Genomic DNA, 17,781 nt, shown 5'->3' on the forward strand with positions numbered 1-17,781 from the left:
TGTAATCCCAGCTACTCAGGAGGCTGAGGCAGGAGAATTGCCTGAACCCAGGAGGCGGAGGTTGCGGTGAGCCGAGATCGCGCCATTGCACTCCAGCCTGGGTAACAAGAGCGAAACTCCTTCTCAAAAAAAAAAAAAAAAAAAGGCAAAGCTCTTCAGGCTTCAAGGACTGAGTAACATCCAGTCAGAGAAACTTAAGATGCCTTCTCAGGAAAGCTGCAGAGAGAGTTGGTAACCAACCAGAAGAGGCAGAATCTAGATGTCCAAACTGCACAAAGTTCCAGCTCAGAGCATCCAGCTAAGTGAAGCAATCTGCTCCCCTGCCTGGAATGTTCTCCCAGAGACTCCCCATCGCCCCCACCTTCTCCCTTCCTCCCACATTTCTGTGAGTATCTGGCTGACTCCTTCAGGTCTCAATCCAATGCCACCTCCTCCGAGAAGTCCTCCCCAGTCACGCTGACTAAAGTAGCCTCTGAGTCAGTTTACCATTGTGGTCAGTTTCATTTTCCCAGCCGGCATCACGACCCAGAGTCATTTTATTTGTTTATCTTCCTATTGCCTGTCTCCCCTGCCAGCATCTAAGTTCCGTGTGGGCGGGACAATGAACCAGAACGTGACAGGTTCCCAATACATGTTTATTGGATGAATAAATGGAAGATTGAGTGAACAAAGTAACAAACAAAACAGACCCCAGAGGGGAGAGATGGCTTTCTCATTATTTCTGGTGCAGATTCAAGCAGCAAATATTTACTGAACACTTGCTATGTGCCGGAAACCGTTCTAGGAACTGGAGTTACCACAGTAAAAAAAATACCATTTGTATTTTCATAAATGTATATTCTAGAGGGAGAGGAAGATCATAAGAAAGTAAGTTATATAGTGTCCTAAGTATTAAGAAAAAAATATAGCAGAGTAAGGGGGTGGAGAGTAATGAGGGTGATATTTTAGACAGGAGGTCAGGGAAGCCTCTCGGAGGAGGTGACACCTGAGCAGGGACCTGAATAAAGCGAGTGGGGAAACCAAGCATATATTTGAGAGCAGAGTGTTCTAGGCAGAGTGAGCAGCACGTGCAAAGGCCCTGAGGCAGAAGAGTTTGAGTATGTGCCTGGAGAGGGGAGGAGAGAGCAGGAGAAAATGAAGTCGGAGAGGTCAATTCTGTGGAATTCCCAGCCCAGGGATTTTGGGCTTTGATGCTCTCTTATGTTCAGAAAGGCAAATCATCTCCAAGTCCAATGTTGATTAACATTCTTTATTTCATAGTATTTTTGATCAGAAGTCTTTGAAATCATGATTCGTCTGGTTACAAATCCCGTGGGCTTCTCTCTGAATGAATCTTTTTCCTCCAGTCCCACACAAGCCCACCTTCCCACAGCCCCCGTGGGTTGTAACTGTGATTTGACACTGAGTGCTCGCTTGAAAGGAGGTGGAGCTCAGTCTCCAACTCAGAGGGCCTCTCCCACTGCTCTCAGGGAAATGCCCATGACTCACTTGTGCTGTATCAAGAGCGAACCTGGTGCTGCCTTCCCAGCTGGCCAAGTGCTCCTAGGGGAATCTCCACCCTCAGAGGCTTAGGAAGGGAAAGTGCCACGGGTCAGGGCCCCGGGGCTGGTGCCTTTTCTGATACTGGGCTAACACTGGGCCACTCCATTCAGCAGACACTTCCTGAGGGCCTGCGCTCTTCCCTGGGATGCCGGAATGCTTCTGCTTGGAACAAAGAGGGAGTAAACCCTGGAGTGCAGACAGCACTTCCAGCCTCGGGCTCATGGGGATATCTTATCTTTTACTTGCCTGAGACATTTTACCCTGGCCTTTTACACGGTCCCACTTTATCTTTTGACTTTTCTCTCACCCCTGACAAATGTGGCTTTTGATAATTAAATATGCCTACTACTTAAGGTGGGACATGGGGAGGTCAAAGTCACTTGGTGGGACAAGAAGCAGCTGACCGCCCTGCAGCCACAGAGGCCCCTGGGGGGCCACATGCAGGAAGGTCTTGGCTGGAGGGGTCACAGGTCTCCCCATGGGAGGGTAGGACCCTGGCCTGGCCTGACCCCAGAATTATGGCCAAACTGGCCCAGATGAAACAGGAGAATCCTAAATCTCTTGGGTAGAGATGTCATCTGGGGTTTCTAGAACTTTCCCTGGTGTGCTCAGGAGCCCAGAGAAACAGCAAAGAGGCTTTGCACAGTCTCATGTCCTCAGAAAGCCATCTGTCGCTTTCCCTGTCTCCAAGGATTAAAAAAGCATCTCTGACTGCTGGGTATCAGCAGGGGTAAAACAGCGGGTGCAGAATGGGCATCAACTAAGCAGAAACACACACTAGCTGTGAACAGCTGGAACAACTAGACTGGAACATCGCAGCCCAGGAAAGTGATCTTCAAAGACAAGGTGGTCTTTCCAGTGTAACAGAAACTAGTCACTGGGGGATAATGTTAGCTGTGCCCATGGGAATGAATGGCCTCCCATCCCAAATGTATGAGACGGACTCCATGCTAGATTTGGTCACTGTTGATGAAACTGGACTCTCTTGCATCCTAACGATAAAACAGCTCACTGATAAAGAAGCTTGTTTCTCAAGCAGATCTGAGAGATATCTGGGCCTTGAACTGCACGAGAGAGAGAGAAAATGTTCTAGATAATGGCTCGTGGACCTGAGTGGACCACTGGAGGTCACCCTTGCTTGCTGCATATTGGATTACGGGAAATCATTATTTGATTGTTTTGTAGAGTCCTAGCAGCAGGTGATGGTGACAGCCCCTTGAGAGGGTTCAGCCTCAAAGGAGCTCCCCAGGGGGACTCAGAGGGTCCGAAATGTGTCGTTGGCCAAGATGGGTGGCAAGGCTGTGACATTGACAGGGTGCATGTCAGCCCAGTCCGGGAAGGTGCCCAGCTGGAAGATGGTCTGTGCCCAGGTATTCATGGCCAAACTGAGCAGCAGGACGCCCATCAGGTTCATCAAGAGACCTGTCCGCACCTGAAATAGAGCCCAGACAGAGGAAGGGGTCAGCACCTGACCCACCATACAGACGGGAACATTCAGATTCAGAGACAGGAAGTCACCCACCGGAGATCGCACAGCCAGGAAGTGGTGGAGCGAGGACACAGACCCAGGTCCGTCAATGCCTGGGACCCTTCAATCTTTATACTACCTAACACTGTCACTCAAAGGGCTGCAAATGTCCCCGTTCATTGATGGCCTCTAAGTTCCAGGCACTGTGTGGTTGTCATAGGGTTATGCCATTTAACCCAGAAAGCAACCTTACAAAGGTTATTCTTATTCATCCCCATGTTACAGAAGAGGAAGGGTTATTTGCAGAGCCCGGGGAGAGGGAAGAGACTGGGAGTCAGGAGCCGGGAAGGAGGAGCTGGCTCAGCAGGGTGCTTCCGGGAGAGGGAACGCACTGCCAATGGCTGCACCCCGCTGAAAGCTGGTGGGGTCCTCCCACTGCTACAGTCCTCAGCTTCTTTCTCCTTCCCAGCTGGCTGGACACCGAGGCGCATCCCTGAGTCCCAGGGTGTATTTGCTGCTTCTCTCTTCTAAAGATTCTGGGCATGAAGCAGGGTCCAGAGGGAGGGGGAGCTCCCTTGTCCCTGCAGCAAATTTTGGAAAGTCATCCCTAAGGTAGGGTTTCCTGAAATTGCCTAAGTGCGAGAATCATCCCAGAGTCTCTGCTAAAATGTGTGTTCCTGGTCCCCCTCAGAAAGACCTATTCAGAGACTGGGGAGTGGGGTCGGGGTGTCAGAGTCCTGCGGAGAGGCCTTGCCTGCCACCTGCTGCCCGCCCACCTCCCGGAGCCTCTGCTGGGAAATGTCCAGACTCACCATGTCTTTGACCAGCAAATGTCCAGAGGCGAAGGCGATGGAGTTGGGGGGCGTCGAGACTGGGAGCATGAAGGCAAAGGAGCAGCCGACTGTGCCCGGAATCATCAGATACAGGGGGTGCACTCTCAGGCGGATGGCCTGGGCCCAGGAGAGGTGGGGGAGACCAGGAGAGAGACCAACCCGGAGCGACCATGGGGAGAAAGAAAGGGGGGAGCAGTTGGAAAGTGGGACACAAAGACGTAGAGACAGAGAGACAAAGACATCCGTAGAGATTGGCGGCATGGCGGAGAACGGCAGGGACAAGTGAGAAGAAAGAATTAGACAGAGAGAGAAACGCAGTCAGAAAGATGCACGCACAGACAGACACAGACGTAAGCAGGTAAGAAGAGAACCAGATAAAGAGAGGTGGAGAGAACAATCCCAGGGTTAGTGACATTCAAGGACCACACTGCGGTTTGATCAAAGCTGGGCTGGGGTGACGGTCCTAGAACACTCCTTCTCCACGTGAGAGTGCAGAAAAGCACTTGGAGGGCTGGTTAAAGTCCACACAGCGGGCTCCACCTCACCTAGACCTGCTGATTCAGCAAGTCTGGGTGGGACCTGAGAACCTGCATTTCTGACATGCTCCCCCGATGCTGGGGTGCTACTGGTCTAAGGACTGTACACTGAGAACCAGGGCTTTAAAATGCTTCACCTGCTCCTTCCCTCAGCCAAACAATCTCAGCGCAGAGCTGGCCTCTGGATACCTCCTGTTGGGGGCATGCATTCCTGGGTTTCAGTGAGAAAGAGAGCTCACGAGAGCATCTGTTGGCAGCCCTGCCAAATTTCTAAGACCGTGTGTATCAGACCCACCTGTGGGCTGGCCTCAGTTAGTGGGCCACCAGTTTGTCACCCTGGCCCCAAAGCCCGATGAGGAGAGCAAGGGAAGAGATCACTTCTCTGGCATTTTACTTACATAGGATGTTTTTGGCCCTTCTGGGGAGTTTTTGCAACCCAAAGCATATTTATTTCTCAAAAATCTCAAAAATCATCCCCTTAGGTGTAAAATGTTTTTTGATTTTGATGATAAGCACAGTTTCAAGAATGTGTCATTTGCAAGTAAGTGTCTTTTTCCAATGAAAGTTGCCCCTTACAGACCGGCTGGGTTCTACTCCCCCTCTTCTCCCCCAGACCACCCACAGCACTGCCATTTCTCTCAGTCACCAGGTCTCCCTGAGGACCCCCATCTCATCCTCCCACCGCTGTAAAATGGCCAGCCACTTTGGAGGACGATTTCCTCATATCTAACAACATTTTAAATGCACATGCTCTTTGACCCAGGAATGTCAGTTACAGGAACTTCCCTAGATGTAATTAATGATGCATAGACAAGGCTCGGTGACGTAGCATTGTTGAATAACAGCAAAGTTTGGAAATACCTATATTTCCACTGGGCAGAGAGATTGCTTAAATAAACCAACAACTGTCCATTTATAATGGCATATTCTCCAGTCACTGAAAAATAACGCAGTGTACATCTATGTGCGAAAACAGATAAATTGATGCATAAAATAAGCAAACAAAACCCAAGACGAGGTTTTACAGGTAAGTGTGCTGGGGCATGACCGTTTGCGTACAAAGCATTTACTTGCAACATTGATTTAATTTTATCCACGTGGGTTATATCAAGGTAATTATATGGTCAGGTCTTTAATCTGTTTAGATATAAAACTATACCGATAGTTTCCTTTTTAAAACTCCTAGTATAAAAGCTGCCTGATCATGTATATATTGTTCTTTTCACACAACCATGGGTTCATTTTGCTATTTGCATCTCTTTTTACAGGTGAGACTGGATTACAGCTTTCTTTTCCCTTGCTCTCCTTCTCAGGTCTGGGGGCTAGGGTTTTGCTAGCTGTAAATCGAGTGGCCATGTCTATTTTTCTATGCTGGTGAACGGCCCGGGGGAGTTGGGAACTATCTGTTCCCAGCTAGTTTTTCCAGCTCTCACCTAGCACATAACCTGGGGCTGATGGTTTTGTTTCTGTTCTTGTGTCGAAACAGGATCTGGCTCTGTTGCCCAGGCACCTGCCACCAAGTCCGACTAATTTTTGTATTTTTGCAGACATGTGGTCTCACCATGTTGCCCAGGCTAGTCTGGAACTCCTGAGCTCAAGCAATCTGCCTGCTTCAGTCTCCAAAAGTGCTGGGATCACAGGCATGAGCCACGGAGCCTGGCCTGGAGCTGGTGATTTTTAGCCCAGTAGGTATCAACTGGGTTGGAGGGAAGGATTTGTTCCCCCAACAGGGCATATTTGGCAATGCTTAGGGACTTTTGGATTGTCATGATTTAGGGAAGTGCCACTAGTGTCTAGTGAGGAGAGCCCAGGGATGCCATGACACACCCTGTAGTGGACGGGCCAGCCCCACACAGAGCATGCTACAGCCCGTAATGCCAAGAGTGCTGAAACCCCTGCTTTAGAGAGAGGCTACTGCTTTGCTTACCATTAGGATTTCTCCTATGGCCATTTGTTTACTCAGATTTTCTACTTCTTCTTAATCCAAGTTTGGTAATTTACCTGTTCTAGAAAACTCTCCATGTCCCCTTGGTTCAATTTTCCCCAAAGAGAGAACTGGGAACACTTCGAAAATATTTACTCTATTGTATGCATTTTTTTGAAGGAAAATATCCAGTATTTTTAAAAGTTGTACTGTGGTCCTGACACCTTCATGGCTTTTGGGGAGAGCAATGACAACTGCGGCCCCCAGTGAAGCTCCCGTGGCAGGGGGAGGATTTCGGAATGGGTGTTGGGGGAGGGGTGCTCCCCTCTTCCCCAGAGGGACCCTCACCAGCTCTGCCAGGACAGGCAGGAAGATGATGATGGTGGCCGTGTTGCTGGCAAACTCAGTGAAGAAGGCGATGACCACGGTGATAAGCAGCACAGCCAGTGTCGGGGGCACGGTCTCCAGAGGGTGCAGCTGCCCGCCAATCCACACAGACAGCCCTGATTCCTGCAGAGGCAAAGGCATCCCATCATATCCAGCCCATCCCCAGAGAAGATTAGGATACACCATAACAGTGACAACCGTAGCCCTTCCCAGAAGGGGAGACTGAGGCGTGGACAGGGCAAGGGATGTGTTCGATTTCACACATTTGAGCCAAGGTTGCACATCTGAGCCAGCAGCCTCTCTGCTTCTTGAACTTCTCTCTGCTCTATCCCATATAGGCCAGGGACCCAAATCCCTGGGTCCCAAATAATCCATTTAGTTCTAGCACCCCTAAGCTCCAATTTAAATGTGAGAGAAAAATCAAATCAGACCCTCAGTAGTAAAACCTCTCATCCCTCCAATGAAGGGTATTAATTACCCAAATAGAAACGGTTACTTATATAAAATATTCATTATTTTTATAATTATTATTTAATAATATATTAATATGCATGAAATATACAAGATTTACTACATATCATATATAAAACATGGATCAGATATACACCAAGTGCAACACAATCAATGTAATTAATAATAATAAAGATATTCATACTCCTGTAATCCCAGCACTTTGGGAGGCTGAGGTAGGTGGATCACTTGAGGTCAGAAGTTCGAGACCAGCCCAGCTAACATGGAAAAACCCCATCTCTACTAAAAATATAAAAATTACATGTGCACCTGTAATCCCAGCTACTCGGGAGGCTAAGGCACAAGAATCACTTGAACCTGGGAGGCAGAGGTTGCAATGAGGCAAGATCATGCCACTGCACCCCAGCCTGGGCAACAGAAACTCTGTATCAAAAGCAATATATATATATATATATATATATATATATACATACATACATATATATGTGTGTATATATATATGAATAGTAATAAAGACAATTATTACAATGACAATAATACAAATATTAACGGTGCATTATTATTTATCATCATAAGGATACCATTATTGAGGCTTTACAGGGGACCAGGCACCCACAGGCATTAGCTCCTTGACTCCTCCCAACCATCCTGAAAGGTAAATATTATCGGTCCCTGTTTTACTGAGGATGAACTTGAGCCTGAAAAAGTTTTTGTGACTTGCCCAAGGTCCCTAAAAGTAGTGCCCGAGATACCCATCTACCTCCATAAGCTGATGTGATTCTGTAAAGCTCCCCGCGAATCAGTGACTTCCTCTGGACACACCAGCCTGTCACCTTGCCTCTTAATTAAGAGCAACGCCCAGTGCTGACTCCAGTCCAGCCGGGCAGAGACAGGTATGTAAGTTCCCGGAGACTCCACTCCCCTGAGTATTGCAGAATTATTTGGGTGCTCTCTCCACTGACTTCTCCAGAAGTTACCCTATTTACCAGTATATAACATGTATACTCTTCCACACCTCTGTCCTCTCACCATCAAATGCGTCCTTAAATAACTGACCCAACACACCATTATCACCGCAAAGCAGCAACGCTGTATGTCAAATTGTTCTCAATGCTACCCCCTGGTGGAACCATGCAGTAAGATCACAACAAGCTGTAGGTTTTGGAGCTGATCTAGGGCAGCGTTGGGTTAGTTCGTTAACATTCAGAATCCAGTGTATTGCTACCATAGCCCTTTTATCAACCCAGTACCAAAGAAACGCCATATACATATTTACTTTTAATAGAAAAGTCCCTGCTTACTCAGAACTTAAAAATTTCATAATCAATTCTAGAAGACCACATACAGGGCCGGGCACTATGGCTCACACCTGTAATCCCAGCACTTTTGGAAGCCGAGGTAGGCAGGTCACTTGAGGTCAGGAGTTCAAGATAAGCCTGGCCAACATGGTGAAACCCTCTCTACCAAAAAAAAAAAAAAAAAAAACCACACACACACACACACACACACACACACACACAAATTAGCTGGGTGTGGTGGTGCATGCCTATAATCCCAGCTACTTGGGAGGCTGAGGCAGGAGAATCTCTTGAACCAGGGAAGCAGAGGTTGCAGTAAGCTGAGATGGCACTACTGCACTCCAGCCTGGGTGACAGTCAATGAGACTCCATCTCAAAAAAAAATTTAAAAAAAAGAATACAGTGTACAGTTTTTACACAAATAGTACATCTGCCCCTACAATTTGACATAAAAGCTACCTTCAATGTAAGAATAATAAATACTTAAAAATACTTTTCCCTGAAAGACTCCCTGTGAAACGAAGGTGTTTCTGGTACATCTGCAGTTTGTCTGCTAGCCTGGGGAATACGGTAAGTGGCAGCGTGGAGGCTGCAGCCCCTCCCCTGGCTGCAAGGAAAAATGGGGCCCCTGGTTTTTCCCATAGGCCACAGCTCTGGCAGAGAGTCTGACCCGACAGCTCTGTGCACAATTAAACGGAGAGGGGCTGGAGAGAGGGAATATTAATGGCCTGCCCCAGTGAGAAGCCAGGCCGGGTCTCTGAGTGACTGGGCTTGCAGCCAGCGTCCCCGCAGCCACACAGGCCTTGGCGCAGCTCCCACACTGGAGGGAGGTCTGGCAGCTTCCTGAGAGAGGAAAACCCCTGTTGCGTAGAGTTCTACTTGGGACTCTAAAGAGACTTCACCTGCCCTTTCCCATTTTATTTATTTTATTTTATTATTTTTTTTGAGACAGAGCCTCACATTGTTACCCAGGCTGGAGTGCAGTGGCATGATCATAGCTCACTGCAGCCTCTGTCTCCTGGGCAAAGCAATCCTCCCACCTCAGTGTCCTGAATAGCTGAGACTACAGTTAGACAACACCATGTCTGGCTAAATTTTTTTAAATGTTTTTTTTTTTTTTTTTTTTTTTTTTTTTTAATAGAGACAGGGCCTTACTGTGTTACCCAGGCTGGTTTTGAACCCCTGGACTCAAGCAATCCTCCTGCCTCGGCCTCCCAAAGTGCTGGGATTACAGGCACGAGCCACCATGCCCCAGCCTCGTTCCTATATTCTTAGGAATTGGAAGCTTTGTTTCCTTGGAAACACACAGCCCCGCAGTGTTCCCAGGGACTTGAGGGACCAGCAACAGCCAAGGTCAGAGGTGGCAAGGCCGGAAGGTGAAGAGAAGGGGCTCTGGAGTCAGACTGAGTTTGCTTCCCAGCTTAATCCTTTTTAGCTGTCCCTTAACTTCTTAGGCAAGTCACTTAACCTCTCTGTTCTAAAATGTCCTTATTTGTAAACCAGGGATAACGATCGTGCCTGTCCCAGAGGGTTGGGATAAAAGGAACGAGTCTTTAAAGGGCCTAGGAAAGTGGCTGGGCGCTTGGTAAGTGCCTACTGTAACTAGTAGCATCAAGTCACAAGATGCCCCAAGTGGTGGAACTCAGAAATGGCCTGGGCAGTGGTTGCCAAATTATGTTCCTTAGTGGCCTTGAAGATGACCAGAGGTACCCAAGGCGCCTTGCGAAGATGGGAGGTGGGGAGGCTGAGCTGGCAGAGTGATGTTTTCCTCTTCCTCCTCTTTTCTTACTTCAACCAGCTCCTCTCTTCTTGGTCTCTTTGATACACAGTAGAGGAGCGGCTTATAAAGAAGTTTGTTATGGCATAAGTTCAATATTTGAAATCAAAATCTCCTGTGGCCAAACACCCCTGAGAATCTTTTAAAAAACTTTATAAAACACAATGGGCTCAGCTGCATGCATACAACTTTGTATAAAATTCTTAGGTATAGAGACCAGTGGATTTGATTAAAGGAAGGTAAAAAGACATGGCTTTATGCACATGTGTAAACATTCAAACCATGGCACCATTTACAAGCTGTGTGACCTTGGGCAAATTAATTAACATCTCTGTTCCTTGATTTCTTTAAGCAATTGTTCTAAGGATTAAAATAAGTGCACACGAAAACAGTCTCTGTACATAGTAAGCACTGAATATGATTTATCATGATTTAATTTAACACAATATAGAGCTTACTCTGTGCTGGGCATTCTTCCAAGTAATTTGTAAATATTAATTTACTTAATCTTCCTAGTAACCTCATGGAATATGAACTGCAGATGCTCTTCAACTTACGGTGGACTTATGTCTCAATCAACCCACCACAAATTGGGAATATTGAAGTGGAAAACGCATGTAATACACCTAACCTACCTGTCCCCATCGTAACTCAGCCCAGCCTACCTTAAATGTAGAACACTGACATTAGCCTGCATGTGGGCAAACTCATCTGGCAATGCAGTGCCCTGTAGACTATCTGTTGTTTACCTTCATAATTGTTTAGTATGTACAAGAGAGTATCCTACCACGTTACCAGCTTGGGAAAAGATCAAAATTTCAGATTCCAAGTACCTTTTCTACGGAATACATATCACTCTCTCACCATTTCAAAGCTGAAAAATCATACATCGAACCCTTGTGAAGTCAGGAACCGTCTGCACAATTATCTCCATTTTATGGTTGAAGAAACTGAGGCACAAAAAGGCTAAGTGATTTTCCCAAATAAATAACATGACGTGCCCTAGTAAGATTCAGAATCTGGATCTTAGTCATGCCATTAGGCTTGTCTGTCCAAAGAAATGAGGGTAATAACAATTGTGTTAGTCCACTCTCGCTCTGCTAATACAGACATATCCAAGTCTGAGTAATTTATAAAGGAAAGAGGCTTGATTGACCCACAATGCAGCATGGCTGGGGAGGCCTCAGAAAACTTACAATCATGGCGGAAGTGAAAGCAAACACATCCTTCTTCGTACGGTGGCAGAGAGAAGTGCCAAGCAAGAGGGGAAAAAGCTCCTTATAAAAAAAAAACCGTAAGATTTGTCGATAACTCACTCACTATCACAACAGCAGCATGAGGATAACTGCCCCCATGATTAAATTACCTCCCACCGGGTCGGATGACATCAGGGGATTATGGGAACTATACAATTCAAGATGAGATCTGGGAGGGGACACAGTCAAACTATATCAATCATAAAGATGACAGATTTCTGGCAGAAAATGAGGAATGGGGGCTATATACCTTTTCTCCTTACCTATAGGGTTTGCTCCACTCTGATGTAACACCAAGCTTCTATCATCGCAATATATTTGTAAGTAAGTTTGTTGTGGCAACAGAATAAGATCAACCTTTCATCCATGAAGTAATTCAGTCATCATAATAGTGAAGATGAGAGTAGCTCCTGGTTTGAGCACCTGGGGTATATCACCACTCTTCTGGGCACTTTCCATACAGTGTGTTAGCAATTCTCAAAGCAGCCCATCTTGTAAGTCATAGCAACAACTATGTGTTAAGCACCAACATGCACCCAGTGTCTTCTAGGTGCCCAGAACAGTGATGGATAAGACAGACATGGTCTCTGCCTGCCCTCATGGAGCTTCCATTTTAGTAAGAGACGCAATCAATAAATACACCCATAGGATCATGTGAGGGGTATATGTGGTATATAGCAATAGGTAGGGTCATGAGAGGAAGAGGGACTGGGGTGGGAGGCTATTCTAGATGTGGGGGCTTGGGAGGGCATCTCTGAGGGGCTGAGACCTGAAGAGTGAGGACTCAAAGCTCTCAGGATGAAAATTCAACAGAGAAAAGGAAGATGCAAAGGCCAAGGGGTGCATATGAGTCTGACGTGGCTGAGAAAGGGGACAAGGGTACTGGAGGGCTGTTAGGAGGGGAGAGAGGTAGGTGCCGACATTGGGAGTGAAGGAGGCAGCAGGTTACGTCAGCCTTCAGTGTTGGCCAAGGGAAATCTTTGACTTGACTATGCAGAGTCATGACTACATGGTTTTGCAGCAGGAGAAAACTGCAGTGAGGACTCTAAGTGGGCTTCAGTGAGTTGCCCAGGCTCAGGGTAAGTATTAGGGCAGGCTTACTGCCCTTCAGAGCCAGCACAGGGAGCCTATATACCCAGGCTCACCCTGGATCGCACCCAGGGACCTCCGATTCTCAGGAGGCTGCCAGGCTGTGGTCTGATGAGAGTATGGGGCAGGGGCCAGGAACCGGGATGTGCCATAAGCATTCTGGTCGTTCCTGGGCCAGGCTGCGGGTGCCTGGGGAGGGGATGGTACGGCAGAGGCTGGGGAAAGGAACAGCTACTACACAAAGCCCCTGTTGAAGAGAAACTCCAACCAGCTGCCCAGGGCTGGGCGCAGAGCCAGGCTGGCCTCTCAGCACGCCCAGCATCCTGCAGCCCAGCCTCCGCTGGAGCTTAGGGAAATTTCTGGATTGGGGTCATCTCACTCAGCCTCCTTCCTTTAGGCCAGGCTGGGCTCAGATCACTGAGGCAAATGGCACCATTTTCATCAAGTTGCTCAAGCCATGAACCTCCACATGATTTTTGATTTTGATTTTCCTTTTCCTCAGTATCTAACCATACATGAGGACCAGTATCTAACCCACTGTGCTGGGCTGTGTCCTCATTTCTCTGCATATATTCACTCACTTAATAATTATGACAACTTTACCAGGTGGGTGCCATTGTGATTCCAATTTTACAGATGAGGAAACTGAGGCCCAGAGAGGTTTAGTAACTTGACAAAGACCACACACCTAAGAAGGGGGAAGTTTGTGATTCTAATCCAGGTGGTCTGGTTCCATTGTACTACGCACCTCTTCAGGGCCTGGCTAACATGTCACTTCCTTCAGGAAGCCTTCCCTCAGACACCCCCAGCAGGAGGCAATAGCATAAGTCACACAGACATGAGTTCAAATCTTAGCCCTACTACTAATGAACTGTGTTACCCAGAACCAGTTACTTAACCTGTCTGGGCCTCAGGATTCCTAAAATGCAGACAAATAATAGTACTTTTGATCATCTATTCCTTTGTTCCCTTTGAAGTCTGTATTGTTTTATGTGTTTTTTTTAAATAAAGTAAAACATATTTTGTTTAAAAATGAGCACCTGTGTAGAGAGCCTGAATGTGCCACCCAGATCCCCATCAGTGGAGAACTTGCTGTCGCAGCTCATGGGGTACAGTTTGCTCTCTCAGACCCCAGAAGCTGCCTCACTTGCGGTCAGATCTGTGCCTGGGGCAGCTTGTGTCCTCAGACAGATGGATGCTGGGATACAAGGGTCTGGCTATCTCTGATCACTCGAACTGCTCCTGAAGACCATCTCAGCTCCAGTGCTCCTATGGTGCTGGATCTGCCTCCAACCGCGCTTCTCCCTCGACCCTCTCCCGTCCGCAGTGACCCCAATGGCACAGCCTAAAGTCTGGGCTTGCTAATCTCCATCCAGAGTCTGTTTCTTGAAAGTCCAACCTGCAGAAACTGTGGCTTGAGGATTTATGAGCTGGTGTACATGCAGCTTCCAGCACGACTCATCGGCTCTATGTAATGGGCAGTTATTCTTTAATTTTTTCCAACAACCCTGTAGGATAAGAACTCTGAGTTCTTATCTATGAGATGTTTCAAAACTTTGAGTTTCAATCTATGAGACGAGAAAAATAGGACTCCAGAGAGGTTAAGAAACCTGCCCAAAGTGTCCCAGCAGGGAGTGGTAGAGCCTAGACTGCCCAGGTGCTGAGATCTCCAAGCCTGGGCCTGTGCCCAGTGTACACGGTTAACAGGCGTCCAACATCGTAGCTTCATTTGAAACTGAAAATTAAAATTGAAATAAGAAGAGAAGGCAATAAAAGACATAATTTCAGCTTCCCTTAACCTTAATTTCAGATTGACTCTTAATTGGCTGTGGTTTTGAATGCCTTGGTTTACAAAGTGTTCAGGGGTGGGACAGAGCTTGGCTTCAGATATTGGCTCTACCATCTCCGGGATGTGCAAATGTAGGCGAGCTATTTAGCCTCCTTTAGCCTCCAATTCCTCAACTTTAAAAGGGAGACAGGGAGAGCATCAAATTCAGTGGTGCTTATCAAGATCGACTGAGTCATATTCCACTCGCGAAGCACTTCAAGCAGTGGTTGGCATGTACAAAATTCTAGAGTGAACAATTTGGAGCCTGGACTCTGAAATCAGGAAGTTTGAACCCCAGATCCCAAGCAGAGTGCAATTGTAAGAATGTAAGACAGTTGCTTCATTTTTCATGTCTCGGTTTTCCTAACTGTAAAAAAGGCATAAAAACATTTACCAAGCTCTTAGGGCTAGTGTGGCGATTCAGTGAGATAATACGCGGTGCCAGAGGCTGGATGCTGGCGTTGCACTGCCTCTGAGCTGGGCTGGCTGCCTTATGCTTGCACACCCCAGAGAGTGAGCACTTTCTGAAATTCCGCACTCCACGGGCCTCATTTGCCCCACCCTCACCTGACTTCTGAGCTCACAAAGCCCTCTGGAATAACATTAATAATAACATCAGTGAACTAATATTACTATCTAGTCTAGGTTACGAGCATAGATTCTAGAGCCAAACTGCCTGGATTCTACTCTGACTCCATGGCTGGATGACATTATGGAAGGTACTTTCTCTCTGTGTCTCAAGTCCCTTATCTATAGAATGGGCATAATAATAGCATCTACCTCATAGCTTTGTTTTTTGAGATGCAGTCTCGCTCTCTCGCCCAGGCTGGAGGACAGTGGCATGATCTCTGCTCACTGCAACCACCTCCTGGGTTCAAGTGATTCTTCTGCCTCAGCCTCCTGAGTAGCTGGGATTACAGGTATGTGCCACCACGCCTGGCTAATTTTTGTGTTTTTAGTGGAGACAGGGTTTCACCATATTGGCCAGGATGGTCTCGAATTCCTGACCTCATGATCTGCCCTCCTCAACCTCCCTAGATTCTGGGATTACAGGCATGAGCCACCGTGCACGGCCTGTTTTTCTTTTTTTTTTCTTTCTTTCTTTTTTATTTTTTTTTACAGACAAGGTCTTGCTCTGTCACCCAGGCTGGAATGCAGTATTACGATCATGACTCCACTGTACTCCAGCCTGGGACCACCATACCTAGCTAATTTTCCTTAACCCCCATCTTTACCAAAAATACAAAAGAAAATTAGCTGGGCACGGTGAGGCATGCCTGGAGTCCCAGCTAGCTGGGAGGCTGAGGTGGGAGAAATGAAGTCCGGCAGGCTGAGGCTGCAGTGAGCTGTGTCGGCACCACTGTGCTCCAACCCAGGCGACAGAGTGAAACGCTGTCTCAAAAAAAGAGAGGCAGGAAAAAGATCGAGGTCTCACTACGCTGCCCAGGCTGATCTTAGACTCCTGGCCTCAAGCCGTCCTTCCGCCTCAACAAGCCTGCTGAACAGTGTCTGGCATTGGGTGAGCACAATACACTGTTGTCCCTTTTAAGTCACAGAGTCCTCCAGTCCTAATATTATTGGTATTCATATTTTGCCCATCATGAGCGCCCTGAGGATCCAGGTCATACTTTATTCCTCTCTTTCTTACCAGGCCCTGAGTGTGGACCCGTGAGGAATGAACTATGATCATCTCAGTTCGGCAAGTGAGGAAACTGGCTATTTCCCCAGGGCCTGTGCAGTTGGCCTGCTCTGATCCCGGTGCTGCAGCCAGCACTGGGACCCGCCCACACCTGAAAACCCTCCGATGTTCCTGATGTGGGGAGGGGTGGGAGGGGAGGGTCTTACCTCACAGCCTTTAGCCATGGCGAAGCCCCCTCCCAGGAGAAGAATGATGTTCCAGGGCACTGTCTCCTGAGCCTTCTTCCAGGTCAGCAGGGGCACTGTCTCCGTGTTAGGAGCTGAGCAGAGAGAGGAATTCAGCACACACTCAGGGCCACTCAGCCCGAGGCAGAGGCCACCAGCCCTGCAGCCCCATCTTAGTGGGGATACTCCAGGGGTCCCTAGGAAGCCAAGGTGTGGACCCAGCATCTGACTTGGAGCTTGAGGGAGAGTGTACAAGCATCATGAGAGGGGGGGCTGCTCTATTCCCAATGAAAATAATTTTCATGGTTCCCACAGCTGGGGAGTTTTTGGAAATTCCACGTGCAGGACATCACCTGACTCAGCCCTTCTGCGCAAGTGCTATTTTTACCCTTATTTATCAGAGAAAAGGCTTTCTCTGTATTGGAACATATACAAAGAGGAAAAAAAAAAGAGGAAGGAAATTTAGAAAAATAGAAACAAAGGGTATTTTTGACTCCTGAAATTATGGGATGATTTTCATTTCCTCCAAAGTGGCAGTGTGCTGCAGTGGTGAGGACAGTGGGTCGGGGGTGTCAACAGACCTTCTGCAGACGGTTAGCGAGTGAATCACTGAGGCTTTGCAGCCACACAGACAGTCTCTGTTGTCACTACTCTGTCACTGTAGCATGAAAACAGCCAAGGAGCACACTTAAACACGTGGGCATGGTTGTAAATAAAACTCTATTTACAAAAGTAGAGTCGGACCTGGCACGTGGCTGGTAATGTGACACCCCTGGGTTGGGGGCATAGGCTTGGGGACAGACCTTCCTGGGACTTGGCTCACTGTGTGCCCTCAACAAGTGACTTTGCCTCCCTGTGCCCCATTTCCTCAGCCGGCACAAGGTACAGTTACAGAACCAGGTTGTGGGGGTGTTCCCTGTGAACACGAACCAGGGCAATGATGAATCTGCAGGGAGATGAGGCATTTCCAGTTAGTTGACAGTTGCATCTCCAGGGTCTAGAACAGTGACGCCTGTAGTTACTCCATAAATATATGCCAAATAATGTATATGACACGCTTAGAGCCATGGCTGGTGTAGGGTAATCACTCCTGAAACGGGACTTTTCTCTGCAGGCTGTGATCAGAGAAGCAAGGAGGATGGGTCTGGCTCTTTAAGGCAGTTCCTCATCTCCCAGGACAGTTCCTGGTCGAGCAGTTATGGACATTTTGCTTCTCTTTTTGAGCTTTTTCCAAATGTAACACAGTGGTTTATCTAAAACAAGATTTTATAATCAGGAAATACAGATAATAAAAGCTGCTTAATAAAATTCCTTTACCAACAAGCATGCAGCCCACAGGCATACGGAGCCCACAGGTGTATGCAGCCCACAGGTGTATGCAGTTCACAGATGTATGCAGTTCACAGGTATATGCAGTTCACAGGTGTACGCAGCCCACTGGTGTATGTATGCAGCCCACTGGTGTATGTAGCCCCCAGGCGTAGGAAGCCCCCAGGTATATGCAGCTCC

General features: G+C 47.6%; 1 protein-coding gene across 4 annotated transcripts in view; it reads right to left on the reverse strand.

Annotated features, from left to right (window-relative positions):
* Positions 1 to 1,235: 1,235 nt before the first annotated feature.
* The window catches only part of SLC13A3 (solute carrier family 13 member 3), an 85,427-nt gene continuing 68,881 nt past the window's right edge, over positions 1,236 to 17,781 (reverse strand). For all 4 annotated transcript variants that reach the window (XM_003936483.4, XM_074406609.1, XM_074406608.1 and 1 more), the window contains 4 exons: positions 16,255 to 16,367; positions 6,652 to 6,813; positions 3,823 to 3,960; positions 1,236 to 2,974 (listed from right to left, as the gene is read on the reverse strand). In XM_003936483.4, the coding sequence (XP_003936532.1) occupies positions 2,798 to 2,974; positions 3,823 to 3,960; positions 6,652 to 6,813; positions 16,255 to 16,367 (590 nt within the window). In that variant the 3' untranslated portion in view covers positions 1,236 to 2,797. The remainder of the gene's footprint in view (positions 2,975 to 3,822; positions 3,961 to 6,651; positions 6,814 to 16,254; positions 16,368 to 17,781) is intronic.

This window comes from Saimiri boliviensis, chromosome 9, assembly GCF_048565385.1.
Source record: "Saimiri boliviensis isolate mSaiBol1 chromosome 9, mSaiBol1.pri, whole genome shotgun sequence".
Classification (NCBI taxonomy): Eukaryota; Metazoa; Chordata; class Mammalia; order Primates; family Cebidae; genus Saimiri; species Saimiri boliviensis.